Source organism: Chionomys nivalis, chromosome 23 (genome assembly GCF_950005125.1).
Source record: "Chionomys nivalis chromosome 23, mChiNiv1.1, whole genome shotgun sequence".
NCBI lineage: Eukaryota > Metazoa > Chordata > Mammalia > Rodentia > Cricetidae > Chionomys > Chionomys nivalis.
The window spans coordinates 14,466,142-14,483,391 of record NC_080108.1 but is presented as its reverse complement, the minus strand read 5'-3'; the positions used below and the strand labels follow the sequence as shown (position 1 = coordinate 14,483,391).

Below are 17,250 nucleotides of genomic sequence, written 5' to 3'. Positions count from 1 at the left end.
GAGAAACCCTGTTTCAAAAAGCAAACAAAAAAAAAAAAAAAAAAAAGTAGATACAGGAAATGAAAAAAAAAATAACTTCACTATAAGTAGAAGAAACGATAAAATATATTTAAGAATTTTCACTTTATCAAATATTTGTTCAAAATCTTCCTCCCCAGTTCTGGCATGAGTAGCATGAAATCAGTTCTCTCCTGCACTACCCCTGAGGCTACAGTCTAGAACAGCCCTTTGGGGAAGCAACTTGGCAATATAGCAAGAATGTTACAAAAGATGCCTAGATTCCCAGTGACCTGACTCTGGACACCTGCTCCTAAATCATCCAAACACAGTGAGGAACCCGCTGTAATGATGAGCGCTTTAGTCTCAGCGCTGTGGAAGCAGAAGCAGGCAGATCTCTGTGACTCTGTGATTAGCCTGGTCTAAAGAGCCTCAAAAAAAATATGACTGTGCACTGACCGTCGTTACATAGTAACAATAGGAAGAGTAAAGTCCAATTTTACGTGTAGACATATTAAAGAGGCAAGATAACAACAATTATTAACGGGACAGGGTGAAATTGTGGGTCTTTTCCACGTACCTACCCAGCTTTGAACCAAGCACCTTTCTATCCTGAGAAGCGGGTTTTAACTCCGTTTTTCTAACTGCTAAACTGAAATCTATTTTGTTGTTGTTTATTTATGTGGAGGGGTAGGTGCTTGTGAGCTGCAACATGAATGAGTGTGGAAATTGGCCAACAGCTGCTGGAGTTGGTCCTCTCTTCCATCATGTAAGTTCTGGAAATCAGACTCAGCTTCAGGCTTGGTGGCCATCACTTTTACCCAATGAGCCAGCTTGCTGGCCCTTTTGTGTTGTCTGTTTGCATGTATGGTTTTGGGTTTGGTTTTATTGAAGTATGGCCTCATCTGTAGCCCAGGCTAACCTCAAACGGTTGGCAACCCTTCTACATTTCTGCCTCCCAAGCAGTGGGATTATAGGCATGAACCACCATGCCTGCCTTCTCTACAGGAAACATGGTTTCCTTCCCTAGGAGTGTATTTCAGCCTAGCCTCAGGCTGGGCTCCTACTAAACAACCGTATGCACCCCAACACTTATGCTCATCAGAGTCTGAACATATTCTTGTCTCCTTCCTCTCCTGGGGCTTGTTGATTCTGCTTCTTAAATACCTCTGGGCATAAGCCCTTTCTTCATTTTTTGTCTCTGCTGCAGAGCAAACCACGCTGCCCTCTCACCGAATGATTGCAGCAGATTCCAGCAGAAGCTCACTGTTCCCATTTCTTCTTGAACAATTGAGCTTCAAAATAGATGAATCAGCCCCCACTTCTCCCAGGACCACTAGCGTCCAGGACACTAAGGATAAAGTCCTCAAAGCTCTAGTGAGCATGAAATTGCCATGCCCAATGTCTAGCCTCCTTGAAAACACACGTCCCATGCTATTCTACCCTCTGAACTCCAATTACGTGACCTTTTCTTCCTTAAAGTCCAGGATCAGAGCCCTTTGCCTCAGGACATTAAAAGGCTGACCTGCTCCAGGGGCTGCCTGGAGCTTTGTGCAATAAGATGGTCCCAGTGTCCCCAGATAAGCTATTCCTAACCATCCTCAAGGATAAGACCCCATCATGACCTGTCTGTAAGCTTCCCCAGATACAGGACACCAATTACATGAGTCTACATCCTCTTGCCCTTATATCCAAAAACCTTTTGTGGCCAAGGAAGCAGGGACAAGGGAAGAGACAAGAACTTTGCCTTTGGGAGCTCTGGACTCCAAGCTGGATCCTCCACTTAAAAACTGGGAGAGTTGTCTGACCTTTCTGGTCCCTCTTCTTTGTAGTTTGCAGGTGGAGGCAAAAGAATCCAGTAATGAAAAATGTGGACTTTGATCCCAGCATTTAGAAGGCAAAGGCAGGCAGATATCATGACGTCAAGACCAGCCTGGTCTGCCTATAATGAGTTCAAGGTCAGCAAAGGACACACAGTGAAACCTTGTCTTAAAAAACAAAACAAACAAAACAGGTGTGTGGGGGACTGTGAACTTTGAGACTGGGGATGTAGCTCAGTTGGCAGAGTGCTCACCTAGCATGCACAAAGTCCTGAGTGTGCGCTCCGGCATCACACAAAACAGGCATGGAGATGCATGTTTATTATCCCAACACTGGGGAAAGGCAGGAGAATCAGAAGGTCAAGGACATCCTTAGCTAGATAGCAAGTTCAAGGTCAGCCTGAAATGTGTGTGGATAGAAGAAGAAGAAGAAGAAGAAGAAGAAGAAGAAGAGGAGGAGGAGGAGGAGGAGGAGGAGGAGGAGGAGGAGGAGGAGGAGGAGGAGGAGAGAAAGAGAGGAAGGAAGGAAGGAAGGAAGGAAGGAAGGAAGGAAGGAAGGAAGGAAGGAAGGAAGGAAGGAAGGAATGTAGACTTTGAAACTGACTGCCTGGGTTTAAATTCCTTTCTCTGGCAATACATACTATTCATAGAGCCTCAAAGCTTCAGTTTATGTACCTAAAAACATGGGGATACTAATCATACGTGCATCATAGGAGCGTTGTGACAGAATACTCCAAGGACTTAACACACCAGGAAGAACTCAGTATTGGCAGTGCCAGTCATGGTCACAGAAGGCATCTGGCATTGCATTTGACACATTAAGAAGACTCAGTAATCCTATCCTCCTTCACCCATTCTTCTCAGGATCAAGCAGGATACGTACAGCTGCCAGGGTGACATAGAATCAAACTCAGGACATGTAGACTTCTACTTCAGATCTGGTCCAGATCTGAAAAGGGACACACCTACCCAATGAGGAAATGTTCATCACCAAAGACCTGAGACTGTCTGCTAAGAAGGTGGCTCAGTTGCAAGATCATTAACACCTCAAGGGAACCCAGTAGTGTGGAGGAATTCCTCCCTGAAAATTCACTCATTCATAAAACTCATTCATTAACACTTCACAAGAACCCAGTAGTGTGGAGGAATTTGAGGATTCACTCATTCATAAAAGTTCTCCAAGTACAAAACAACAGAAAGAATACTTCTAAAAATGTGCTCCATGGCTGTGGCTATAGGCGTGGCAGATCACTTACTGTGCAAGCATGAAGCCCTAGGTTTGATTGCAATTAAAAAATTGAAAATAAATAAAAATTTAAAAGTTGGCCTAGTGGAACGAGTCAAGATCTGTGGACCAGCCAGACATAGCCAGAAAGGCTGCTGGCCTTCCAGGAGAGCAACCAGGTGGGTCTGTGCTGCCTGGTTTTATGTCAATTTGACATGAGCTAGAGTCATCCGAGAGGAGGGAACCTTCAATGAGAAAATGTCTTCATAAAACCTGGTTGTAAGGCCTTTTCTTATTTAGTGGTTGATGGGGGAGAGCCAGCATCACTCCTGGGCTGGAGGTTCTGGGTTCTATAAGAAAGAAGGCTGAGCAAAGCCAGTAAGCAGCATCCTCCATGACCTCTGCTCCTGCCCCCAGGTTCCTGTCCTGCTTGAGTTCCTGCCAGCATTGCTTTTGATGATGAACTGTTAAATGGAAATGTGAGTGAAATAAACCCTTTCTTCCCCAAGTTGCTTTTGGTCGTGGTGTTTCATCAGAGCAGTAAGACAGAGGTCTAAGGCAGGAAACTCCACGGAGACATGGAGCAGAACAGAAGTAAAGAAGTAGGACCTTGGGTAAGGGATGGGAAAGAACAGACCAAGGACGAGTAGATCAGGAGAACAGAGGCACAAGGAGAAGGCTGGCACCGGATAGAAAGAAGAAAAAACCGGATAGCAAGAATAGAAGGAGCCTGTTCACTTCCCCCCAGAGCGCCTCTGTCTCAGACAGGGACATTCCTTAATTGTGCATCAGGACTTGGGGAACTCATCTAGTACATGTCCACCACCTAGGGAAAGGACCACTGGAGAAAGGTCCAGCAAAGCTAGCTTTGCATCCAAAAAGGGACACAAACATACAAAAGCTGTAGCCTAAGCTTGGCAGTGGTGGCACACGCCTTTAATCCCAGCACTTGGGAGGCAGAGACTGGGCTATGGAGCGAGTTTCAGGATAGGCACAAAAGCTACACAGAGAAACCCTGTTTCGAAAACAAAACAAACAAACAAAAAGCCAAAAACAAAAAACAAAAGTCTTAGCCTGGAAACCGCCTGTGAGTCTCGAGGTCTTGGATTTGATCTCCGCAGAATGTGTTAATGGTATTCAGCCTGACAGACTGCTCTTTCCAGGGTGGAAGTCAAAATGGCCACTTCTCAAGGACACCATCTCAGATGCTGGTAGCGGGAGGAGGCACTTCAGTCATCCTGCAGACACACAAAGCAGTCAAGGGATATGAGTAGAGCATATTTCATAAGAGTCTCCTGGCAATCTTCAGATGAGTCTGATTCTGCGGTAGCCATGGGATCCTCAGCCACTCACTGCTTTGGCCTCCCATCATTAGCGCCGACTCCCCAGCACTCCCCAGCCCGTCCAGCAAATATACCATTTGTCGGTTTTACTGACACAGAAGGGAGCCCAGATCCTCCACACACCCTTCCCTGGCCTTCCTTGGCCAAAGTCGTCCTTGTCCTTTCTGAGGTGAATACCTAACTTTTCTGGGATTTCTTTGTTCTAAATGTCCTATTAGGAAGCCTTTGGTATAAGTTCAGGTGAAACACACACTTCAGATAAACAGCTGCATATAAACTAGGGTGTTAACGGAGTAGGGTGTTAACCCTCGGCACTGGACGCATTGGTAAAACCAGGTTAGTATTCAGCCACTTTTCAGGCTTTGGAGTCCCGACTAAGGAAGAAAAAATATTTGGTTGCTCAAAGACCTCCCAGGAATAATGTATCACTTCAAGAGAAACATTTTGAAACTTAATGACACTCCCTGGCTCTTTCTATAATCTTTGCTTCCAGTCCTTGCTTTTATGAATCTCTGGGGCTTTGGGTTCTGTTTCTCCAGCAACAAATGCCTCAGGTTGTCGCCCTCCGATAATTCCTAATTCCGTGAGGGAATTTCCCTGATGCTAACACACCTAGGAATTACAAAGGATTTATCTTGCCTTCAATTCATTTTACTTCAACCATGTCCCATATGTACAAAACTCCCACCAAGATCCAGGGCCACAGGCATCCCCTTGACCTACCCATTCCTCATCCTCTGCTCCATCTCCTTGCTCTCGGATCTCCACTGTGTCCCTCTGTGAAGACTTTTGGGCCATGATGTTGTCTGTCCAGGATGCCCCTGTCTTTCCATCACCAGCAAAATTACACTTGGTCACGGTCCCCAGCTCCAGTTTGGCTAAGGAATCTGAAAGAAGAGAAGTTGAATGACTTTTCTTCCTCTTCTTCTTTTTTTTACGGTATGTAAATTCTTTTTGAGGTTAGAGATCTCCTCTTACAGAATTTAGTGTATATAATAGATTTGAAATCCAAACTTCCTGACCTCTCAAATAGTAAACAACTAAATGTGCCAAAGAACAGAACACCAAAGGCTATGCATTTTCTATGAAACAATATGTGCACAGATTTTTTTCAAAGCTAAGAAAATGCAATAAAGAACATAACACACTTTGGTCACTTTATTGTATGACATTAAATAGTTTAAGTTTCAACTACTAAACAGCACTTTGAATGGTGAAAACACAGATAGTGTATTGCCATACTTGAATGCTTTTCTTCAAAAACACAATTCCAGTCCTTATATACATTACAAAACAGCCTTGAAGGAAGAACTGGCATCCTTTCTACAGCACTTAAGATACTCAGTACAGCACGGAAAAGCAGTCTGACAGAAACCAAGGCAGGTCTTCACAGCTGTATGACAGCAGCAGCCAAAGCTGGGTGATGGACTGAAACATTGTAACTGGGACAAAACATACACAATATCACAATTCTAGACCGCCGCTTTACACCCAGAGAAATAAAACAGGTTACAGAATGTGTAGAGTTTAGCAGGCAAAACTGTATTACACGCCAAATGGCTTTTCTTCTTGTAGTGAACTAGCCAGGCTACGGCACTTCTTTCTGGTGGGGCCCTTTACGTCTGGGTTGGCTCTGTTCTCTGGTATGGCTACTAAGGTTCTTGGTGGGAATCCCAACACACTAGAAAGCAAGGGCCGGCTATAAGAGTTGTATGGTATCCTGGGATATGGTGCGTCCAGACCAATGGCCCCAGGACACTTGACCATAGACATAGGAGTAAAGCCCGAGATCACAGGTCAGGCCCCCGTGGAAGGCCACACTGGGCCTTCTCCCACAGCTCTCAGCAAGAGAGACGAGGAGCCTCTGAAGGGAGGCCAGCAGTGGTCCTCAACCTGTGGGTCTCAACCCCGTTGGGGGTTGCGTATCAGATATCTTCCAATATAGATATTTAAATGATGATTCATTACAGTAGCAAAATTAGAATAATGAAGTAGCAACAAAATCATTTTTTGATTGGGGTTCACCACAACATGAGGAACTGTCTTAAAGGCTCACAGCATTAGGAATGTTGAGAACCACTGGCCTATAGGCTATCGGAACAGGCAAAGTGAACCACAGTGCTCACCGATAAAGGGGCCATCACCCCGAGTTTTCAACCGCACTCCAGTCCCCAGTTCGAGTTCCATGACCTCCATCTCTGACTCCGGCATCCAGAATGCCACCGTCTGCTCTGGGGTGAGGCTCTCTGTCAGCTCCAGCAGGTCCGGCTTGTTCACCAGGCCCTTCAGCACCTCGAGCGTGAGCCTGTCAGCGTCCCCCTTGGCTTCCGTCTCTGTAGAGCATATGATGCAGGGGTGTTAGCATATAAGGAAACTTCTCCAAGTACTCTCAGGAGCTGTTGAGGGCATCCCTCCTGCCAGGGCTCATCAGAGAAGTCCACAGCAGAGGCTTTATGACCTGGACTCTGGAGCCAGGCTACCTGGAGCAAATCTGAACTCTACTGCAATCTGGGCAAGTGAGCTTTTGCTTTGTCCCTGGAGAATAGGGATAAAAATGGAGCCAATCGGACAACCCTAACATGCAGTACAGAGGAGAAAAAGCGAGTGGAGCATTCAGCAGTGTCTGTCACGGAGCCAGCCCTCGTCAAGGGTCTTTGGTTTTGTTATTCCCATCTCAGAGAGGAGAAAAACCAAGACACAGTGGGGGCAGTGTTCAAACACTCACAGTACAGTTCTGCCTTCCAACCAAGACTCTGGGACTAAGCAGAGTTCCTTCAGGTTCTAGAACCAGCACTCAGCTTATGGTCCCCACACCCTCTACTGGCCTACTCCAGGCTGGCCCTTGTTGGGGAATATTACTTTCAGGTGTGTGACTTTTGTTTACGCTGCGTTTATTTAACTCTGTGAAGCTGTGTTGCTGTGCCTGTCCAAAATGCCCGATGGTCCTAATAAAGAGATGAAAGGCCAATAGCAAGGCAGGAACAAGGATAGGCAGGGCTGGCAGGCAGAGAGTATAAATAGAAAGAGACCGAGAACAAGGAGCAATAAAAGAACAAGAAACAGAGGACATCAGTGGCCAGCCACCCAGCTACACAGCAAGCCACGAAGAGAGAAGTAAAGAAAGGTATACAGACATAGAGGAAGATAAAAGCCGAGAGGTAAAAGACAGGATAATTTAAGAAAAGTTGGCAAGAAACAAGCCAAGCTAAGGTCGGGCATTCATAACTAAGAATAAGCCTCCGTGTGTGATTTATTTGGGAGCCAGGGTGGTGGGCCCCCAAAAAGCTGAAGGAGTGAAAGATCACACAACACACCCTGGCAGAGCTCAGCAGCTCAGCGAGGAACCCAGGTCCTAACCCTGCAGATGGCAGGGTTCACAGGGCAGTGGCTGTCTGTAAGGTGCAGAGGGCATGCACGGTTGCCCCCAGACTCCTGCGCTGTGTCCTCAAGGCTTTTCTAGTAGTTCCGCCACCAGCACTTTCCTGTTGCATGAGTCAAAGCAAATCCCTTCTCCCTCGAAGTTGCTTTCATTGGGTCATTTTGTCGCAGCACCAAGAAGAGTAATCACAAGAAGAGCTACTACAAGGAGATTGAGAGCCAACAAGCCAACATCTGGATAGATCAGAGAGTGTCGGACCTGGCCTGGTCACCACACACAGTGATAGAGCCCAAAGCCAAGTCTGGAAACTCCTGTCAGACTTCAGGAAACGGAAGCGCTGGGGGTACTAGCCTGGCTCCTGGGACTAGAGTGGAACACAGACATTCTCTGAGTAAGTGGGGGGCAGGAAGGAATCCAATGGGGGATGCTCAAGCCAGAACCAGTCTAACAGCCTCTTGGGGAGGAGAGCCCAGGACACCTACTGTAAGATGACATGAGGAAGCCTGTGTTCACCTTCCTGGTGGCACTGAAGTTGGGCTCGATTTCATTTCCTTTGGAGTCAAACTTCCGTCGGTGGATGCAACTGGGCCGGATATACAGCACATAGTAGCGCTCCTGGGGGAGGCAAAGAAGGGGTGAGGGCACTACCCCATTCCCCACCCCACTCTGCCCACCTCACCCTTTCTCTCAAAATCCTATCATCCTACACTGATGTGTAGGCTGGGCAGATGCCTGATTCAAATACTCATCCACTCCTGTACTCGCTAGAGTACCTGTCCACATACCGGGCCACACAAACCGTGGCAGGGCATCACAGGCCTCCAAGGCTTCCACACAACTAATGACCATAACCCAAGCACCAGGGTCTCCAAATGCCACAAGGCAGGGTGGATGTTGCCAACATGTCACAGAAAGGACACTGAGGACCTAACGGGAGGCAACTACTCTGCTGCTCCCAGATATAGTTCTGGGGCAAATCACCCCAAGAGTCCCATGCCTCATTTTCCCCTATCACGTGGGAAGAGCATAATGTTCCTTTCAGGTACATTACAGGAACCCAGTGACACAATGGAGGAGGGCACCTTTCAAAGCAAGGAATGTGCTGAAAAGTTATCGGCCATGTGTTCTCATCTGGTCAGGCACAGTTCGGAGGCGGGGGAGTGGGAGGAGGGGGGAGGGAGGGGATAGAGGGGGAACTGTGGTGGGCATGTAAAATGGAAAAAAAAAGTACTCAGAGATGGAAGATGCAGATAGTACTTTTGGGACAGTCAGAAAAGGTGAATTCTCAAAAAGCAGAACATCCTGCAGGTATGGGGACAAGGGTGTGGAAACAGGCCTGAGAATGTCACATGCTTGTCTGGAATAGACCAGGCCCTGGGTTTGAACTCCAGTGCTGCATAAACCTGGTGAGGGACCCAGCACTGTGGAGGAAGAGGCAGGAAGATAGAAATTCAAGGTCATCCTCCGCCATACGGTGAGTTCAAATGAACCTGGACTATTTTTTAGATAAGACCAGTCAAGAGGCCATATGCACATCTGACCAATGCAGACCCTTGAGTGGCCCCTTGGCAGCCCAGGCTGGAAAGCAACTGAGATGGGTTTTAGATAGGTCTAAAACTGACATTGGAAATTTGGATCTTCTTTGGTAAGTAAGAAGGAACCCTGAAAAGTTTGGGGATAACAACAATATCCCCCAGAGATGTCTTTCTGGAAATGAATTAGCAAGGGGCCAACTGAGCACCGAAAGGTAGTGAAGGTAGAAAATCAGGCACAAAGATTAAAAAGAAATAGCTAAGGACCCCGTTGGAGGGGGACCATGGAAAGAGGAAGAGGATGGGAGAGAGAAAAGGAAAGGCTGGGTAGGAACAAGGCTGCATGGGCACTGCTTACCTGAGGAGGAGGAGAAAGAAGAAGAGGGGGAAGAGATAGGGGCTCAAAGGCTCACGGCTGTCAGGGCTAACTGCCCTGCGTATCATCAGGAGAAAGGACAGAAGAGGCACATTTCTTAAGGGTCTGCCTGTGCTGGACCAGCTGAGGTAGGCCAGCTCCACACTGGTGTAGTCGTCCTGGGCAGGCTGGGTGAGGGCTCCAGATTGCTGTACCCACCTACTGACCTGCAAGCTAAGGGTCAGAGAGTGTGGCAAGATCTCTGGGCATGAAAACAGTGAGTCAGCAGCAGAGACCGCTCTCAAGAAATGTGTGATTCAAAAATACAGGCTGAAGTCCAGCATGGTGGTGCACACCTTTAATCCCAGCAGAGGCTGGTGGGTTTCTGAGTTCAAGGCTAGCCTGGCTACAGAGTTCGAGGACAGCCAGGGCTATAGAGAAACCCTGTCTCAAATAATAATAATAACAATAATAATAATAATGCATAAGCTGAGTGTAGGACCAGCCCTTGGCCCACATTGAGAGGACCCAACATGGATGCTAAGCTGAGGTTTAGAGACCAAGGGCCACGCAGACAGTGTGCTCCGCACACTCAGAGGGGGCTATCTGAAAGGAAGGCAGAAAAACAGAACTAGTCCCCAGAAAGGAGACACAGGCTAGTACAGGGTGACCCTAGGAGTGGTCATGGACACCTGGGGTGTGTGGGCTATGAGGAGCCTGTAAAGCAAAGACAGAAGGCCCAAATGTCAGTGTGTAGACTGTATTCAGGCTAGATTGGGTTTGGGGCCTGGACTGTTCTTTCAGTGGTAGCAGAGGCTCTTCTGCAAGAACCATGTGGATCCCTGCCCCCCCCCATCTGCTATACTGAAGGGCCCCCAAAGGCCCTTTCTACTGGTCCTGTCTGGCTGCGGCAATCTGTTCCATGAGCCACTTAGGAATTGACCCGGATACCATATCTTAGCCCAGCGCAGGGGATGATGCTTTGTGGATGAGGGAGGAGACCCTGTGAGGGGCACAAAGGACACAGACTCACCTTCCTGCCATAGGCATCCGAGATGCTGTGCCGAGATACATCCACCAGCTCCCCCTCTAGCAAGATGCCATTTCCCCTGGGGGGTCAGAAGGAAGGAAGTTAGGTTCTGTCAGTTCTCAGGAAAGTTACACCAGGGTTTAGTGGCCTGGGTAAGAAGCTGCTCTGAGACAGGAACAAGTCTCACCCCAGACTCTATTCACCCGTCTCCGAGTGGGCCTGGTATGAAGCCGCCACTGTCTGCTTCCCTTATCTGAGCCTCCATCCCTGCAAAGAACCTTCCCAGGTTGTGCCGAGGTCAAGAGATGCTCCCCACTCCCCAGCCACACACACGCACACACACAGAGAATAATTGTGACCAGACCCTCAAGATTCTTATCCACCAATGAGGAGATAGTAGCTGCCTCACTGTGCTCCTCTCGTTCTGGCCTAAGAGCGTGGGTGCGCAGGTGATCGTGTAAGTACTTACTAAATGTACAGCATTTGTTAGAGCTGGGATTGATGGCACATACCTGGAATCCCTGTACTTGGGAAGGAGGATTGCTGTGAGTTCAAGTCAAGCCTTGAATACTTGAATATATAGCAAAATGCTGCAAATAAATAAATAAATGGTTCTACTATTTTATTTAGGCAAATTTGGAAACTTTTTTTTTTTTTTTTTTTGAGGCAGGGTTTTCCCATGTATCCCTAGCTGTCCTGGAATGTCACTTGTAAACCAAGCTGCTTTGAACTCACAGAGACTAACCTACCTCTGCCTTCCAGGTACTAGGATTAAGGCTGTGAGTCACCATGCCTGAGTGTTGTGTTGTTTGTTTTGGTGGTGGTAGTGGTGGCGGTAGGTTTTGTTATGTGTAGGTATGTGTGTCTGTGTGAGTGTAAGCCAGTGTGTACTGGTACCTGTGGAGTTCAGAAGAGGGAGTCAAATCCCCCAGAGCTGGATTTACAGGCAGTTTTGAGGCCCCTGATGTGGGTGCTGGGAAGCGAACGTGGGTCCTCTGGAGAGCAGCAAGCTCTCCTCACTGGTGAGACATTTCCCCTGCTTTAAAGAACTTTTACATTCCTGTTCCTATCCATTCCTACATGATCATCCACCAGGGAAACGGTTATTGTCATCATTAGCTAGAAAATTCAAGACTCAGAAGTTTGGGGAATTAGCCCAAGATCACAGGGTACCACACAGAATGACCAGGGTCACCCCTTTACCACTCTCAGGCCATAGCGTTCACAAAAGCAGAAGCTGGGACCTGGGGGCTTTCTCTGGAGACATCAGCATGGGGGAAAGGGTGGGGTCTAAGCAGGTAGAGAATGGAAGATCATTAGACCAAGACTCCTTGCCTTGTGTATTACCTCCTCTCAAATTCTTTCTAAAAACATTAAACTGACAAAGACAGTATATACTGGAGCCATTTAACAAGATAACTTGATCTATACACACATTGTGTACAATTCACACAATCAGATCTATGTATGCATTAGATCCTCAGAAGCAATTCCTCCTATGAACTGAAACTACGCTGAGAACCTTATGAGCTGGACTTTAGATTCCACTTCCTAGATGATACCGTATTTGACTTTCTGGGATTGGCTTCTCTCACATAGCGTGATTCTTTGGTGTTTCTGATTGCAAATGGAATTATCCTGCTTATTACCCTGGGTAAGGCCTGTATCTCCTGATGCTCCCGCCCTCCCTCTGTCGGTCCTGCTATACCATGCGCTGGTACCCTATGGTGCACCATGACAAATTACTAGAGTTTAGAGCCCTGGGGTGGGGTAAGGACCGAGGTCAGTGGGAACCAATGCACCGCCTCTAGGGTTCCGTTTGGGAGTCTGGAGTTCCTTCGGGGGAAATGCCTATAGGCGGGATTTTCAATTATATCTTTCTTCCCGATGTATGGCAGTCAAGGATGCTGGGAAGAGCATCCTGGAAGCCAGAGGTGGCTTTGACAACTGCCAGTTTTATCTCTCACCTCCAGCGCCCCCTCTGACCCAGAACTTTCTCTGAACAGGACTCAGATTGTGAGCACGACCAAGAAGGCCTCGAGCCGAGGCTCCAGGGATGCTTGCAGACCATTCTTGGCTAACAGCAGGGGCCAGAGCCCCAGGGACTCGACGTACCCGGCAGTTCCAAGTCCAGTCTAACCCTGGTCAGCAGCGGGAGAAAGTGCAACCCATCCCGGGCCAGCAACCAGGTGGACAGAGCAAAACCCACCCCTGGTCAGCAGCCAAATGGATGGGCGGATCACAGCCTACCCCTGGTGGGCGGCGGGGTCCCAGGACCCCGGCAGTCGTACGCTCTGCACCGCCTTGTTGCGGAGGACACTGTCGTGGTAGATGCGGCTCATTTTTCCCAAGCCGAGGCCGGCAGCTCCAGGAAGCAGTGGGCGCGCAGGGCGGGGCACCAAGGGGACAGGAGCTGGGAGGTCCTTGCAGCGTAAGCTTTCCCAGCTCACAGATCCCGGAACCGTGCTGCCGGCTCTGGGCGTTCCCAAGCTGGACTTAAAGGAGCCGAGCCTCATTCCTGACCTCCAGACCCTGTGCAGTGGCGTGGGGCTTTCCAGGTGACTGCTGTCCTTCATGTCCTTGTAGTCTAAGACAGGAAAGATCGAGAGTTCGAGACCCACCTGTAGTATACAGAGACCCTGTCTCAAAATTCATCAGTATACAGATCGGGACAGTTGAGGCTCAGGAATTGTAAATCTTCCTTGGGATCGATTCTAGGAGGATATTTTCCCAGGGAGCAGAAGGGAGAAAAGGGAATGGCATAAAGAACCACAGAGTGATCTGCATAGATGCTGTCCTTTGACCCTCCCTTCCCGTGATCCCGCCACGACCTAGGGGAGTTCCAGGGACGCATGAAGGGCTACAAATCGGTGTCAGATCTGCTGCAAAGGAAACCGGAATCTCTGCCATCTCTGCCGGCAAGTTCCTCAACCTATCCGAGCCCTCACTTCTTCCTCGGCAAAATAAACGTATCCGATGGTTTGTAAAGATGGAACTCGCCCTCTCCTAGTCTTTCCCTCCCACGCCTCACAGATTCTGATCGATTGCTTCTCTAGTCCCACAGTGCCCTCTGCTCAAGGGTGTCTGCAAGCCTTTTATTCCAAGCTTGCACCCAGGAGTCTCCTCTGACCTGGAAATCATTGGGAAGTCGGCTTGTCTTATTGGCCCCTTTGTGCCAAACCCTGGCGCAGGTGGCCGCATTCTGGGATGGCAGGTGTGCCCCTGCTGGGGGAATAATGGAGACGTGGCCCCGGCTGATACCAGGGTGTGATGGACCATAGAGGCAGAAGAACCTTTTTCTTAAAAGTGAGTTTTGGTTTGGTCTGTTCTGGTTCTTTTTTTTTTTTTTCTTTTCTTTTCTTTTCTTTTAAATTTTTTTCGAGACAGGGTTTCTCCGTAGCTTTTTTGGTTCCTGTCCTGGAACTAGCTCTTGTAGACCAGGCCTGCCTCTGCCTCCTGAGTGCTGGGATTAAAGGCGTGCGCCACCACCACCCGGTTTTTTTTTTTTTTTCTTGAATGTGCACTGATTGATGTTTTGCCATGGGTGTTGGGTCCCCTGGAACTGCAGTTATAGACAGATATGAACTGCCACGTGGATGCTAGGAATTGAACCCGGCTCCTCTGGAAGAACAGTCTGTGCTCTTAACCCCTGAGCCATCTCTCCAGCCCATGATCTGGTCTTTTGCTTCTGTTGTTGTTACTATTTTAAGACAGGCTCTCCCATATTCTAAAATGACTTTGAACTTGCTGTAGAACCAAGAATGACCTGGAACTTCTGGTCTCCTGCTGAAGGCGGGGGAGGGGGAGCTATAGGCGAGTGCTACATGTGTGTCATATGTGGTGCTGGAACTCAAAGCTTTGAGCATGCTAGGCAAGCCATTTACCAACTGAGCTACAGATCCACCCTTGGCATATGCTTTTGTAAAAAGCTTTCATAGATAAGACAATTTTGCTTCAATCAGTGAAGAGCGAGCACTATTTTTCCCCCTGCCAGGGATTTTTCCTCTGGCCCATGTCAGGTGACGAGGGGGTGAAACAGCGTGAGACGAGATGACGATATGAGGGTTAGCGGAGTTGACACGTATGGCCGGCCTGTCGTTTATTCTTCCACAGAGTTGTCGCCAGTCATCTTGGAGGGGGATATCCTACTGCGCACTCTGTGACCACTTACCTGGTGCAGGGCACAAAGCAAATGACACCAAGGAGCAAAGCAGAGGTCACAGAGAGCAGAGATCACAGTAGAGAAACATCCTACAGTGCTGGTACTGAGACCGTGTGGGTAAGTAACGAAGAACAACGTAAGAAACAAGAAAACCAGAAGGTAAACCGGACATGGTGGCACATGCCTGGTTCCAGACTTAGGGGGCTGAGACAGGAGTAACGAGTTTCTGGATAGCCTGAGCTACAGCGTTAGAGCCTATTTTAAGAAACAACAGCAGGAACTGAAGAGATGGCTTAGTGGTTAAGATGGCTGTCCATCCGGAGCACCCAGGTTTGATTCTCAGCACCCACATGGAAGCTCACAACTGTCTCCATTTTCAATTCCAGGGGATTTGATGCCCTCTGACCTCTGTGGGTACCAGGCATGCACATGGTGCACAGTCATACACATGGGCAAACACTCATACATGCAAAAATAAATAAATCTTTTTTCTTAAGTTAAAAAAACAAAAAAGGACCCAGAAGGTAGCGTGTAGAAATTTCTTCCAGTCAGCAGACAAGTAAAATAGTAAATGAAAGATTTGTTTATCATTAACTCCAGTCGGAAATCGAAATTCTCTCAGGAATGTTTTTTTTTCTTTTTCTAAAGCAATGCATGTGATTATAAACACACCAATCTCTTCCCCCACCCCCTGAAGGAAATAGACATTGTCAAGATCCCTGTTTGGAGCAAAACAGTAAACCACACGGGAGCGCATTCATGCATCGGGTCACAGCTTAGCATATCTGATACATCTCATACCGACGAAAGTCTGGTGGTTCCAGAAGAAATAGCATGCTAAATTGCCACCAAGGCAGTGAAATCGCCTGGAGAAAACACACATGCACACCACGGAGCCGAAGAGAGAAAACAAAGGAAGCACTCGGGAGGGAAGGCATACCTAACATGAAATAAGATGCCAGAAGGAGGCCCAGACCCATCCATCAACAGCCCATCAATAAATGCAGATGCAGGCAGCCTGCCTGGGAAAGAAAATCTATGATCTCGTGTCACTTCCATGTCTCTCCGCCTCACGTTCCTCCAGGCCCATCCTGCTCTCCACAGTGATCAGCTGACTTCACAAAGAAACAACACCATCCGTCCCCACTCACGGCCAGTGCACCCCACTTTTCCCTGGAGATGATCGTGCCCAGAGAGCCCCTGGAAAGAAAACTCTCAGAAGAGACCTGTAAAACGGGATCATTTCTGGTTCTGATGGTATTAGGGACACTATTCCTAGGGGTGAGTGAGGGGTGACAACCCTCAGCATGGAGCAGCAGCAAAATGTCTGAGGCTTTAGGTGGCCGTACAGGTGAGCGCCCCAGCTACTTGGGAAGACTTATGCAGTGTGGTGCTTTGAATGAAAATGGCCCCCATTAAATTCATAGGGAGTAGCATTATTTGAAAAGCTTAGTACTGTGTGGCCTTACTGGAGGAAGTGTGTCCCTGGGAGTGGGCTTGGAGGTTCCAGAAGCTCAAGTGGGGCCCAGTGGCTCACTCTTTTCCTGCTGCCTGTGGATCCACATGGAGAACCCTCAGCTCCCATGTCTGCCTGCTTACAACTAAGCTCCCCACTATGACGATAATGGACTAAACCTCTGAACCGTAAGCCAGCCCTAATTAAATGCTTTCTTTTATAAGAGGACCATGGTCATGATGTCTCTTTGCAGCCATAGCACAGTGACTAAGCCAGGCAGGAGGATTTGTTGAGCCAAAGAGCTTACAGTGAATCTGGGCAATATGATGAGACCATGCCTGTGTGACTTTTTCCTGCAGAGACAACAAAGTCAGACCAATTTCATTCATGCCTGACTCGGTGAATCAGTGGATTTATTGGAATGATGTACAGGAGTGTGGGTGAGGGGTTATTTATAAGAGCATGGATGATTCAAAATAACTCCATCTCTAAAAAGGCCACTCCAGCATGGGTGGCACTGCGCCCCCTGGGTGCCCGGCCCAGTTTGCAGTCAGCTCCACCAGAGAGTCTCCTCTCCCCTAGCAATGGTTTACTGCTTTAGAAGCTTGCAAAGGGGCCTCGAGAAACCTGTAGCTTTCCTGGCTTCCCAAGCCTTATAAATCTCACTGGCTTCCTGAGTGCTAGAACCCTTGCTCCAGAGGGAATGTTTGAATTCAAAGGAAATAGCTTCACAATACTGTCTCTAAAATAACAACAACTAAAGGCCAAGGATGTTACCGCACCCCTGTAAACCCAGCATTTAGGAGACTGAGGCAGGAGGATTGCTGTGAATTCAAGATCAGGCTGTAATGATGTTGAGGACCAACCCCAGGCAGGGATACATCTTAAAACAAAAAATAAAATGTGTCAAAGTTTCACCTGTTCACTGGTGCGAGGCTCAGGGGAGGACAA

General features: G+C 48.1%; 1 protein-coding gene and 1 long non-coding RNA gene across 3 annotated transcripts; one reads left to right on the top strand and one right to left on the bottom strand.

The window, feature by feature from the left end:
• Positions 1-70: 70 nt before the first annotated feature.
• On the bottom strand, positions 71-13,198 carry Arpin (actin related protein 2/3 complex inhibitor). Of its 2 annotated transcripts, XM_057756660.1 has the most exons (7): positions 12,932-13,028; positions 11,194-11,271; positions 10,685-10,760; positions 8,247-8,379; positions 6,512-6,718; positions 5,109-5,272; positions 71-4,280 (listed from the first exon to the last, which is right to left on the bottom strand). In XM_057756660.1, the coding sequence occupies exons 4-7, from the start codon at positions 8,257-8,259 to the stop codon at positions 4,272-4,274; spliced, it is 393 nt and encodes a 130-aa protein (XP_057612643.1). In that variant the 5' UTR covers positions 8,260-8,379; positions 10,685-10,760; positions 11,194-11,271; positions 12,932-13,028; the 3' UTR covers positions 71-4,271. The 2 variants fall into 2 exon arrangements, with proteins under 2 accessions (XP_057612643.1, XP_057612642.1); XM_057756659.1 differs by lacking the exon at positions 11,194-11,271 and having other exon boundaries at positions 12,932-13,198.
• Positions 13,118-16,522, top strand: LOC130865558 (uncharacterized). Its single transcript, XR_009056142.1, has 3 exons — positions 13,118-13,987; positions 14,795-14,960; positions 15,541-16,522. It is a non-coding gene; the product is annotated as an uncharacterized LOC130865558 (long non-coding RNA).
• The last annotated feature ends 728 nt before the right edge of the window (positions 16,523-17,250 follow it).